Source organism: Cupressus sempervirens, chromosome 9 (assembly GCF_028749045.1).
Source record: "Cupressus sempervirens isolate cs-2001-9-10 chromosome 9, ASM2874904v1, whole genome shotgun sequence".
NCBI lineage: Eukaryota > Viridiplantae > Streptophyta > Pinopsida > Cupressales > Cupressaceae > Cupressus > Cupressus sempervirens.
The window spans coordinates 310,875,439-310,889,331 of record NC_143126.1 but is presented as its reverse complement, the minus strand read 5'-3'; the positions used below and the strand labels follow the sequence as shown (position 1 = coordinate 310,889,331).

The 13,893-nt window shown below is 35.1% G+C and overlaps 1 protein-coding gene across 4 annotated transcripts in view; it reads right to left on the bottom strand.

Annotated features, from left to right (window-relative positions):
• Positions 1-6,124: 6,124 nt before the first annotated feature.
• The window catches only part of LOC149538629 (putative ABC transporter C family member 15), a 197,981-nt gene continuing 190,212 nt past the window's right edge, over positions 6,125-13,893 (bottom strand). For all 4 annotated transcript variants that reach the window (XM_089799941.1, XM_089799940.1, XM_089799943.1 and 1 more), the window contains one exon: positions 6,125-6,386. In XM_089799941.1, the coding sequence (XP_089656067.1) occupies positions 6,280-6,386 (107 nt within the window). In that variant the 3' untranslated portion in view covers positions 6,125-6,279. The remainder of the gene's footprint in view (positions 6,387-13,893) is intronic.

Sequence of the window (13,893 nt, the reverse complement as noted above, 5' to 3'; positions counted from 1 at the left end):
CACTGAAGTGACTATAGTGCACTTAATGTTATATTTTCATGTTGAGTTGCTTTCTAGAATCTTCACTTAAGTGACTTTATTAACTATATAGTTTGATTTATTTTTGAATTGCCTTATGTTTTTTTTAAAACATCTAAGTTGAATATTATATTTTGAAATGATATTTGCACACAGTAATTAAACTGTATAGTGTAAATGTTAATTTTAACCCAATTAAGTAATATTTCCTCTAAAATCAATTAGACGTGTGCTTAATTGATCATTTACATTGTGCATATACATGTTTTTCAACCTATTTAGATGTTTACATTTAAATGCCTCTAGAGACCACAATTTTGCGCTAAAAAGGGCATTTTAAAAACACTTAAACATGTAAATGCATATATTTTAAAACATGCAATGGGTCTCCTAGAATGCGATTTGCATCTTAGACCCTTTTTCAAACATGCAATGGCTCTTGGAGAGTGCGATTTTGCACTATAGGCATGTTTGAACAAGTTTTTAAAACATGTAATGCTCCTCCAAGAGTGCTATTTGCACTTAAAAGTTAAAGTACAAGTTTCTAAAACATTCAAATACACTCCTAGAGTGTGATTTGCATAAGAAGTCAAGTTAATGCATTTTAAAACATGCAATCTCCCTCCTAGAATGTGATTTTCCTGAGACACATGCAAATGCATTCTAAGAACCCGATTCTGGCTTCCAAGGGCAAAACGTTCATGCATTTGCTGTAATGGGCACCCCTGGATGTCCCAAAAATCTAAACCAATTTGCTGAAAGAAATTTTGTCAAACAGTTTGCATTCAACCTCTTATTTCTCCGTTTAATGTTTTAAACCCCTTATAACTCTGGAAATCAAATGTTTATTTGTTTGTTGTGTTTTGTGCATGGAATTGGTATCATACAACATAAACAAGAAAGAAACTACAATAATATGCAAAGTGGAAATGAACTGCTGCTAATAAAATGTTATTTTTAGAATTCATAAAATCAAATACATGGCAAATTTATCAACTCACTAATTACTTCAGCAGTATTGACATAATACTTCAGCCCATGCTTTCGAACTTGTTGCTACAGTGCTTTGTCCTTCAATCAGTCCACTACCATTGTAATATCATTCCCTCAAAGCGGCATAAGCGTCGGAAAAGTAGTGAAGAAGATATGAGCAAAATACCAAATCTGCCTGTAGTTGGAAATGCAACTAAATTGCCTGATAATGAAGCCAATAACAAAGAATTCCAAAGGCCAAACCCCAAGGGAATGACGTTTAGAATGTTATAAGAGAGGATAGACGTCCTCAAATGCCAAGAATGGAACTGCAACTCACACACCAATTTCTTCTCATATTCAACCTGGCTAATGAAGCCACAAATGCTTCCTTTTAGTCTATTTCCAAGGGTCCGCACAACTCATATGGGCAATGTGGGATAAAAGATGTGTAGTATATAAAACATATATTAGAATACCCTTTATGTCTCCCTTGGGTACACATCCCCATAAAATAAATATTAAAGTAACACTTTAATATTTTACAATTAAATTAGACGTTACTTTAATAAAACTTCAGGCATTAAAATGTATTAGCAATCGGACTCCGAATAATGCGAGTGATAGCTCATCTGAAAGCTCTCACCGAGGAGTATCAAATCCAATCTCCAAAGTTGACCTGCACTGTGTCCTGCCGACTTACTAAAAATAGTAAATATGCCTGAAATTGAGTAAATCATCTTCGTTTGGCCCAAACTGGAAATGATTAGGCCAAAACACTCTAGGATCCCATTAAACCCTTCGTTAGCCCTCGGGACCATGTAGAACAAGGCTAACGCACACACACTTGGTCAACTGCTAAAATGGGGACATTACATTTGCTCCTCAAGAACACATTTTTCATTAAAATATCTAGATTCGCCCATTTTATGTACTGGAATCCTTCTAACTAAGGCCATTCTGGATTTTGAATGCATTTCCACATATTTGGCATTCAAATTCTTTGCAAGAAATGGTGTATTTTATGACAATTTGAGGGCACATTTTGATGAAAAATGCCCATATTTGGGGCTTTTTTACCACATTTTTGTTCAAGGGAAAATCGTTTTGCTATTTTAATCCTTGTGTTTGCTTCAAATGAACACATTTTTGCCTCTCAATAGCAAAAATGACTTATGAGATAGCAGCAAGAGACCACGTTTTTTAACCAAAAACGGCTTGAAACTTGGTTTTTGCCAAAAACATTACATGTAATAGCCGAAATAGACCACATTTTTGGCATCTCTCTCCAGAAACAACCATTCAATGCTCATCAATATTCATTACTTGCAAATTTGGAGTCAATATAGTTGTTTGTGGATTCGAATTTGGAGAACTTTTCTTCAAACCTATCAATCCTCCTCTTTTGGCTCTTTGGATAACATGTTGAAGTTTTCAATCTTTTGCTATTTCATTGCAACTTTTTATCCTTGTACATTTGTCTCAAGATGTGACATGAGAAGTGCAATTTCTCTTTAAATGAGAAAACTTCCATTTTTGAGTGTTCAAAATTTCCCCAAATTCTAAATTTGAATTTGCATAGGAGAGCAATTTGCTTCTTGTCATGTTTGAGTCAAAGACCAAAGGTATGCTTTCTTTTTGTGTTTAGTTTGTTGGTTGGTTGGTTGTTGTTTTGTTTTTCTTCTTTTGAAAAAATTGCAATTTTTTTCCCAAGAATGCAAGATCATTCCACTTTTTCATCTTTCCATGCAAATACATTGTTTCATTCCACATACATCATTACATGTCATAACACATTGCACCTTATCCTCCCCTTATTCTCCATATGTGTTTCCATGTGATCTCATTCATCATCCGCACTTAATGCAATCTCATACATTTCTATCCTCTGAAACTAATTGCATATTCGCATAAAAACAATGATTACATGTAAGTCACTTTACATGTAATTGCATCCGGAGAGTTCAACTTTGGCCCTTTTCATTCAAATACATATGCTTTCTGATTCATTTATAGTCATCATATGTGTTCCATAAGTGTCTTATCCACACTTCGAGCATTCATCCCTTATGGATTCATCATTGTAACTCAAATCCCAAAGTGCAGTGCACTCTTCTAGATGTGTTAGAACTTCTTCAAAGAACATAGACATCTCATGGAGAAGATATGTTTTGATCCTCAAGAAGCAATAATTCATTTGGTCTCCATTTTCCCAATGATTGTCTAAGAACCTAAGTTCGCGTGGAAATGCACCAAGCAACTTCCTTCAAAAAGAAAAAGAAAAAAGTTAAAGGTGTTGATGGAAAGTTATTTCGAGTTTACATCCAGACACCATCAAGAAAGTTTTCAAATTGTTAAAGACTCCAAAATGTGCTAATCTACAAAGGAGAATTTATGACAACTCGAACAAAAAAAAGCTTGATTACATCAAGTTTTCAAATGACAACGGACTATTCATCAAAGAGAGTAAGAGGATCAAAGAGAGTAAGAGGCTATCAAAAGACACAACACCATGATTATCAAGGTGAATGCAGTGGCACAAAATTCAAGATCTCCCAATCCTGTGATCATCTAGATTTGCATCAAGTACAAAGCCTTTGACGGCAATCTACAGGATTGATTCATTCAGAGTCAACAACCTCAACATTTTCTTCAAGTATTTTTCATGTTTGTAGATTGGAGATGATGTATTGCAGGAAATTGTGTAATTACATGTAATTCGATTTACATGTCCTTATGACATGTAATTCGATTTACATGTCCTTATGACATGTAATTCGATTTACATGTCCTTATGACATGTAATCCAATAATTTCTCTTTTTTGTTAGACCGGGTCAAAGTTGGTTGAGTTGCTCCTACTTTTTCCTCATTTTTCTCAACTCCTTTGTCTATATAAAGGAGTGCCCCCTCATTGTAAAAATCATCCTTTGTTGTATGCAAAAAAGCTCTAAAGAAATTGTACAAGCATAACTTTAATTGTGTAGTACTATTTTGAAAGAAAAGTGAATAAAAAGAAACAATTGGAGCTAAACTTTGATTGAGTACAATTGTGACTTGTGCAAGTTGGAAGCTTTGACTGGGAGCGGTTGTGGTGATACATAGACTAGGAGCTTTGATTGTAGATTGTATCTCTTTAATTCACAAAAATAGTTTAAATTCTCTACTTTTGGAAGTCTTTGTGCCATAATAGTAAAGGTTATTCTTACAACATAGATTAAGACCGAACTTAGAGCCAAATTGGTACGCTTTCAGCTAGCCTTTGAGTTAGTGTTGGTTTATCGGTATCACCGTTTACAACTTTAGATAGAAGTATAGTTCAAGGTTTCATCTTCCCCAATCGCTCTGCGGCTAAGTAGATTTTTTTCTAAAAGTTAAGAAGAAAGAATATGGATAATAGCCTTTCAAATCTATCAACTTCTTGCTTACCTTGAGTTGATCCAAGGAACGGTGGGAAAGGCGAGCCTTCACTTTAAGGTAGGAGAGACTTTGTCTCACACGCTATGGCTGATCTACCTATTTTGTGACTGATTTTATACACTATCGGTTACAAAATATACACCCAACAAATTCCATATGAGAACAACGCTTAGTTAAAACAAAGCATCCATGGGAAACTTTGGTGTTTGAAAAATTATCGAGATTGATTCTCTATGGTCCTCCATCTAAAGGAAAACACAGATGGTGTGGAATGCTACAATACATCCATCCAGGAAGGCTTAATTTCTGTAACATTGTAAATCATTTTAATGAACTTTCAAGTTCTCTTTCGCAAACGAAAAATCATGTTTTTATGTAAGCTAAATTTGTGCTTAATAGAATGAGCATTTATTCCTTATCTTCAACTTTATGCTTTTAATGTACATAAACCTTTATACTAATCTAAATCTGAAACCAAAGAGGTGTGAATATTTTCCCCTTCTTGTCTCTACTGATTATTATGAAAACTCCAAGTTCTACATGGACTGTACAGTATAGTTTTAAAACAGAAAAGTAATGAATCTAACAAAGTGAATAGGTAAAGAAAATAAGATGTCATATTTACATATCGTGGATTACACTAACTCTTTGCACAAACTAAGCATGCCCATTGATGGTAAACCAGATCATACAGACAATAGGAGAACTGATACCCAAAAGTTTTGACTCTCATTGTGTAACTACAACCCATTTAATGATAGGGTAGTTTGTAGATTTTTTAGCAACACAAAGTTATGAAGAGTTAATAGCCATAAAAGTTACCCTAAATATTTTCGTTTGTGAACAATTTATATTTAGAATTTTGATATACCTTTTAAAGAATCTTGATAGACCATTTAACAGTTAACAATTCACTTATGTGTAAGTCGAATTTTTCACCAGGTTGAGCATAGAAGCAAAGAAATTTTCCGAGTAAGAAGCATCGAACATTACAAAAATTAGGGGAGTTCACCCAACAGATCCACCTTGAGATATTTGCATTGCTCTATGATTGACTACCAACTGAAGGTGACATATAATGGTTTTGAAGTTATAAGATAAAGGATCTAGAGATGAAAGGCAACCGGATCTAGGCATTGTAAAAGACACACAAGTCTACACCATCATCCATGTATAGAAGCCCATGACTGCAAAATTCATTGACACATGCATAAAAACATGCAAGGTTAATTGACTATCAATTTATTACATATGCACACTGCAAACTTCATTCCACTTGCATTATTGAAAACCATCAAAGATTTCAAACTATAATATAATTTTAGCCATACAACCAACATTATTTCATATCTGCACTGCCAGAATTTGACAAGAACTATGCTGCAGTGCAGCTCTTGTCTTTATGAGGAAATTCTGACGCAGATTCTGCCTTTGATGTGCTTAAAATTAGCATTGATATGCCTTACAATGCCATTTATTCCATTAACTGTTTGATGAATTGCACAAGGAGAATAATTTGTGCAGCAACTAGTCAAGAAAGGAAAAGTAGAGGTATATTGATGTGCACATGCACAATGAAAAGAATAGAATATCCTAGAGGCTATACTAATTATGTCAAGTAAATTCAAAAGTTGATGCATGCCATGGGATTATGGGGCAAAAGGAGGAAAAAAACACATTATAAATTGTAAATATGAAAAGAAAAAGAGAAACTCTGCTAAAACTATAGTAGATCAATTAAGCACTTTGTGGAAAAGAAATGTAATTAAGGTTATAAAAGTAATATTCACCATCGTCAATTTTCTACAAAATTTTGGTACTTTATATTTCTTGAAACTGACCGCATATCTCTATAGAAGTCTAAATAGATTCAGCACCATGACTTAGAACGGTTCCAATATTCTGTGACTAAAGATTTGAAAATTGAAGAAGATTGTCCAAGCAAGGATGCGGGAGATCCAAATTCCATTGCTTTCCCTGCACAACGTTTACCAATAAAAAAATTCAATCTTCAACTATAATGGTTACAATATAAGATATATCTAACAATTCAGTTTGAGACAGAATGTAGAAGTCTATGTATTTAAAAATTTGCTTCAATTCAAATACACAAAAAAACAAATATCGAGTTCTTAGTAGATCATCTTTTGTTGTTATTTTGAGATACTGAGATTAAGGGTTCAAATTCAATCCCAAAAGTCATTGAGTCAAGCACCCATTTTGTAAAAATACTATGAAATGCAGAAGACTAGCTATTGGATGGAGAGTAACTTTTAAGCCAATGTGACATACTTAATCTAGAGGAATTAGAGATTCAGGAAGTATTGCTCCCAACTGGCCAACAAAGAAACCAAAACAATTGACCAATTTACTTTTATTATTTTATACATTAATATGGTTACCAGTTTATTGAACAAGTTTAAATTCTAACATTTGTAACTAAGTCAAATCACGAAGAGAATAGGATGATTGTTAGTATTGAACATAGGCCAAATCACAGAAGGAATTTCTAAGTAGATAACTTGTAACAAATCTAAACAAAGAAATTGATATGATTTATGATATTATCAGATTAGCAATAGGCAGAATCACGAAGGTGAGAAGTCAGGAGTGCTTAGTCATGAATTATGGAATGAATGAAAAAGTTTGGATGACTTTACCTGTAAGATGCTACCCCTGTTAATTTTTTCGCTGAAATTTCAACACTTTCTACCCAAGGAAATTGTATCAAATAGGTTGCATACTTTTAAGCAGAATAAGATTTTCTTTTTGCTTACAGATTGTGTTTGTGTGTTCAAATTTCCATTAATTTATTGCACAAAATTATTTGAATGAAAATACAATGAAGCATGGATTTCATGAAATCTGTAGCAGACTGAGTTGCAGTTACAAAATTGTCTAATATCTTTGTCAGTCATAAACCCAATTTTGAAGAGAATTGAATCTTCCTCAGTGACTGAAATAATCAACAACTAGTCATTCGATACAGAATAATCCACCCCAGAAACTCCAGGTCTGCAACTTCAGCATTCAGTCTCTTCCTTTCTCTTCTAATTACAGTCATAAACTCTCTTTCCAATCGAATTTGTCCTCCTTGCATGCAGAGTCAGAAAGAGGTCAAATATCTACAGAAGAAATGAGATTCTATCTCCCATGGCTGACTGGAATCCCTTCAAGTCTCTTAAATACTTGCTAAAGAACCCTAACAATCCAGCGTCCAATGAATGAAGAGGCTGCAGGTGAAAACGCCTCCAAAAGTGGCTCAAATACCCCTTATTGTCCATGTACAGAACCCACAAACACATTCTGCAAGATTAAACTTTCCTTTAATGCCTCACACTATCCTAGTGATCTAGTCCTTTGGCATTTAATCACTCCATCACACCAAACTCACACCAATAAGTTTTTTCAATTCATTTCCAATGCTAAAAATATGGCATCCAAAAGTTAATTAGCAATAGCTCAAATTTCAAATAGTTAGGAAATTTATTCTTGAGCATTTGTATCATCTTAAAATGGATGCACTCTATGTTAGGACATTTCTTAGCCCCCCTTTACAAGATGTTTGGATCTGACCTAAATGCCTCAACTAGGCTGACAAATATGTATCTGCTTTTGCACCTTTTTGGGCCCTGATTCTGCATTTTCCCACTTTTCTATTCACTTTCCCCAAGACCCCTGAAGAATTCCTGAGGTCCTGTCCGTCTGCGACATGGACGAGGTTGGATCTATCCTGGTGAATAGAGCCGACTTCGGCTTTGTCTCTGAGGAGAGAGATATCTTGGATACTAGGCTTAGGTCTTGGAAAATCAAAAATACTTTCCTAGGTTGGCTCTCTCGCATGTACACTTGAGATTTGGTATAAAAGGAGACCTTCCCTCTTCATTTGGCAATCTGGAAAAAATAACCAAGAATCCATAATCAATAGATACTTGCGCCCAAGCATTCAAGCAATCAAACCATCTTCAAGAGCATTCAAGGAGATCCTTTTGCAACCCATTAGAGAGGAGATCCTTTGATTTCAAGGTGATTTCAAAGAGCTTCAAAGGAATCCATTTGGAGGGATTCATCATCAATTTTCCATGTTCATGCCACAATCTTTCAAGATCTAGCTTCCTCCACTGGTGATAATGGATTTTGTCATCAAGAGAGGGTTTCAACATTCATCCTTCTTCTACATCCGATTTGATTCAAGATCGCATTTACATCCTATTGGCCTAATCAACTTGGTAAAGTGAGTTCATTGCATTTGATTGAGAAATCCTACTCTTGTAAGATGAATTTGTTCATTTACTTTACATTTCCAGCTTTGCAATTACTATTTCTATTTCAATTTCAAGGTTAATTCCTAACTGGAGTTTGATCAAGGGAAACCCCCCATCAACAAAACAAAACCCTTTTTCTTACATGTTATAGGTTTCAGAAAGCAAAACAATACAGATCAGGATACCCTTTTCGCCAAATATCAAAGATTGGAAATCAGATTTGCAATTGGGAACAAAAGGACTCAATGCATTTCTTCCCTGTCCTGAAAAGTCATCTATGTCTAGGAGCCAAACAATTTCTGGGTTTTGTAGATCTCACAATTTCATTTCCATAACCAAATCTATTTATTGTCAAGAATAGTACAGAGAGTAGAGATCCCATCCAATTTTTCATTCACCTTTTAAGGTTAGCCTTTTATTTTCTTTATTTATTTCAGTAAATTTACTTTCTAGATCTATAGTCCTTAATTGCAAATCATAGCTTCTTTCTACTTACATTTTGTACAATTAGGGTTTTTTAGGATCTTGCATTCTTTCTCTAATTCTTTAACCATTAGATCTTTATTGTCATTAGTGCTCCATTGTTTGGATTGCATTAATCTACTTGGATCTAATAACCTAGAATTAGAATTGAAATAATCTATCTCCTTAATTCCCCTTTTAGGTATAAAGTCACAACTCCCCATACGAAATGTGAAGTAATTGAAAGCTTTTTCCATTGCCTCATATTTCACCTTATACAACATTAAATTGCCAACTTTCATATGTGATGTTCCAAGCCTTCTATAAAATGTGACAAATGACTTCAAACCTTCCTTGGATTTTAACAAGGCATCCAAACTACTCTTCCTGATATATTTGTATCAATGCTTGGAACTCTCAAACTTCCATAATCTTTGTGAGCTCCAAAATTAACTTCATATAATTCTACTTGCATGCACTCTGATTGATATCAACTAAGGTGGAGCTTCCACTACCAAAGCCAAAGAAATCAAACCAAATTCAATGACCAAAGAAAAAATAATGAGCTGCAACATACCAAATGAGCCTCAAAACTATTATTTATAAGTTTATAGCTTTTTCAATTACTTTCTTGAATTTTTTTAACAATAAAATCGTTTTACTATTTAAATAGAGCTTGTTAACTCCAAAAAGTGAAACTTTGTGACTGAGTTTTACTATATAAATGATTATAATTAGAAAACTTTGTAAAATTAATTAATTGTAGCTCACGACTACACCCAGGCACCCACAGTGATCAAAATCTATCAGAATGAAACAAAAAAATGACTGAGCGAGAGAGAAATCAATGAAAACAAAGATGATCAAAATTGACCGAGTGACTTACTAAAAGTTAATACTTACCTCCAAGAATCTTGGAGACAACATCAGGAGCCAAAAGTAATATTTGAAAGTGTTGTATAACATCAAACTCCTCTGATCCATCTCACACACTACCAAAGGTCAATGTCTATTGTGCCGCAAGAAAACATGAAAGTGGAGACAATACAATCTTTCCTTTGTAAGGATCAGAGTAACGAGAATCGCCTGAATTGGTGATTCAGCGATTAGATTCAGCGATGGCCGTTTTTTTGGAGTCGAAAATCGCCATTGCCGATTTCATCAGGTGAATCGCCTAAATCGCCGATTTGGGCGATTCATCAAAAAAATCACATGAATCGCCTGATAAAATCGGCATGAATCGCCTGCGGCCAGTAAAGTATAGACTTGTAAAATTTTTAAAAATTGCTTGTTTTTTTTACTTTGTTTTTGACCTATTCTCTTTGTTATAACCTTAAAGGGCCTTCTATTTGTTTAACATGAGTAGAAGAGAGGAAAAGTGAGAGAGAAGAAGAGAAAAGAAAAGCCATAGGTTTCTAACCGGCAAGAAGAAAGAGCACAAAAGAGATCAGCAATCCATTTGGGGAGGCCATCAATTGCATTAGGAGCATTAAGGAGCCAATCTCAACACTCCTCAACTCATTTGCAAGAGGTAAGTGCTCTTTTTTTTTTTGCATGTTAGTGTATTATGCATTTTTTGTTAAATTTTTATAGTTTTCAAGATTTTTAGTTTAGATCTTGAATGTTCTTTATTTTTACTAAGTTGCAAACTAAGGTTTGTTGTTTTGTAGCTTTTATTAGCTTCAAACTTTGATATTTTACATATAAATTTTTATTGCAGCAGCCTTTGCTTTCATTTTTCGCAAATTCGCAATGGGTAGAAAAGATGAATGTTGGAAATACAACGAAGAGTTTCCTGGAAGAACCAAATATCAAACAAAATGTATTTTTTGTAAAGAAAAAATAACTTTTGGGGGTATTTATAGATTGAAATACCACATTGCTGCTATACCTGGACACAATGTTACAATTTGCACTCACCAAACTCCTGAGGCAAAACGCACTTGCTTAATGGCATTAGAAAAAATTGAAAAAGACAAAGCCAATAGGAAAATGCAACTTGAAGGGTTAAGGGGTATTGGCTCCCATGTTCCCACATCCGCATCCACAGCTGCATCCACATCTGCATCTGCATCAGCTTCTGCATCCGTAGGTTGTGTTGGAGAGGGTTCTTCTAGGCCTCCTTTTTATCCTAGTTCTTCTGCTCGTGCTAGTGCTAGTCAGTCACATACTGAGACAGAGTCCCACACCAACCTATTGCAACCTAGAGTGCGGAAAAACAGAATGGATAGTTACTTTGTGCCCCACACTACTCCTGGTTCCCAACCCATGCTTGAGGGCATGGGTTTGAACAAGGAGATTCATGATGCTGCCAAAAAGGAGATATGCAAATTTTGGTACTTTTGCAACATTCCATTTATTGCAGCCAGGTAATTGATTCTTTTTTCATTGTTTTCTTTAAAGTTAAAATTAAAAGTAAAAGTAAAACTTTAATTATATCTACTTGTTTTATAATTTGAGTCTTTGACATCTAAATTTTTATTTGTGACAGGGCTCCTTATTGGCAGAACATGATAGATGCGGTTGCTATTTGTGGTCCGGGGTTTAAAGCCCCAACTAAGGCTGAGTTGAGCGGATACCTTTTGGATGAGATGGTAGAGGACATGAGGGCTGAGCTCGAGCAGAACTGAAAGGAGTGGATTGCAAAGGGTTGCACCATCATGACTGATGGTTGGACAGATAGGAGGAATAGAACACTCCTCAATTTTCTTGTATCCTGTGGAGGTGATTGATCATTCTACTTTGCTACATACATAATTGTAAATTTTGATTTGTTGAATGCTAATTTGTTGATGATCCATTTAATTTTAATATTCTAATTCGTTGTTTTGTTACTTGTAGAATATACCATGTTCATCAAATCCATCGATGCTTCCACACATGTAAAAAATGTCACATACTTATGTGAGGCTATTGAGGAAGTCATGGCAGAGGTGGGAGAACAAAATGTGATCCAAGTGGTGACGGATAATGCAGCAAGTTATGTTGCTGCAAGTAAACTTTTAACTTTTCAAGTTTTGAAAATAAATTTATTTGAATTTTGAAATTTGAATTTCTAATTGACTTAAAATTGTTGTAGGTAAACTTTTGATGGAGAGGCACCCCACCATATTTTGGTCCCCTTGTGCGGCACACTGCATTGATTGCAGCCAGGTAGGTAAACTTTTGATGGAGAGGCACCCCACCATATTTTGGTCCCCTTTTGCAACATTCCATTTATTGCAGCCAAGTAATTGATTCTTTTTTCGTTGTTTTCTTTAAAGTTAAAATTAAAAGTAAAAATAAAACTTTAATTATATCTACTTGTTTTATAATTTGAGTCTTTGACATCTAAATTTTTATTTGTGACAGGGCTCCTTATTGGCAGAACATGATAGATGCAGTTGCTATTTGTGGTCTAAAGTTTAAAGCCCCAATTGAGGCTGAGTTGAGTGGATACCTCTTGGATGAGATGGTAGAGGACATGAGGGTTGAGTTCAAGCAGAACCGAAAGGAGTGGATTGCAAAGGGTTGCACCATCATGACTGACGGTTGGACAAATAGGAGGAATAGAACGCTCCTCAATTTTCTTGTATCCTGTGGAGGTGATTGATCATTCTACTTTCCTACATACATAATTGTAAATTTTGATTTGTTGAATGCTAATTTGTTGATGATCCATTTAATTTTAATATTCTAATTCGTTGTTTTGTTACTTGTAGGATATACCATGTTCATCAAATCCATCGATGCTTCCGCACATGTAAAAAATGCCACATACTTATGTGAGGCTATTGAGGAAGTCATAGCAGAGGTGGGAGAACAAAATGTGATCCAGGTGGTAACGGATAATGCAGCAAGTTATGTTGTTGCAGGTAAACTTTTAACTTTTCAAGTTTTGAAAATAAATTTATTGAATTTTGAAATTTGAATTTCTAATTGACTTAAAATTGTTGTAGATAAACTTTTGATGGAGAGGCACCCCACCATATTTTGGTCCCCTTGTGCGGCACACTACATTGACCTCATGTTGGAGGAAATTGGCAAACTTGAGTTTGTCAAGTCACGTGTGGAAAGGGCAAAAAACATATGCAAATTCATTTATAATCATTCATTTGTCCTTAGCACAATGAGGAAGTACACAGAAGGCAAGGAGTTAGCTTGCCCAGGTATCATGATGTTTGCCTCGAATTTCATCACTTTGCAATCCTTGTTGACATCAAGGGATGAATTGAGGAGCCTGTTTGTTGGGCGGGAGTGGATTTCCTCTTCCTATGCTACGACCACTACAGGGATAGATGTGGCAGATTGCATATTTGATGAGGATGGTTTTTGGAAACCCGCTAGAGAAATCCTGCAGGTGAATTTATTGCAATTTAACATTTAGTATTTTACTTTTACTTTAAGTTATATTATTTTATATTTAAATTTTGACTCAAGTTTTTTGTTTTACTTTATATGTAGGTCACTAAGCCCCTTGTAGCTTTGCTACGAACTGTTGATGGGGAGAAGCCCTCTATGGGCTATATTTATGCGGGCATGGATAGAGCCAAGGAGGCCATCAGAGCCCAATATGCAGGAGTGCAGGAGAGGTATGGCCCTATTTGGGACATCATCGATAGGAGATGGCAGAATCAGCTCCATCGACCCATCCATGCAGCAGCTTACTTTCTAAATCCGGCATATCGTTTCCGTTCTGAGTTCAAGGCAGATGCAGAGGTTCTCACTGGCTTATACACAGTGATTCAGAGGTTGAGTAGCGATGAAAATAGCGCTGC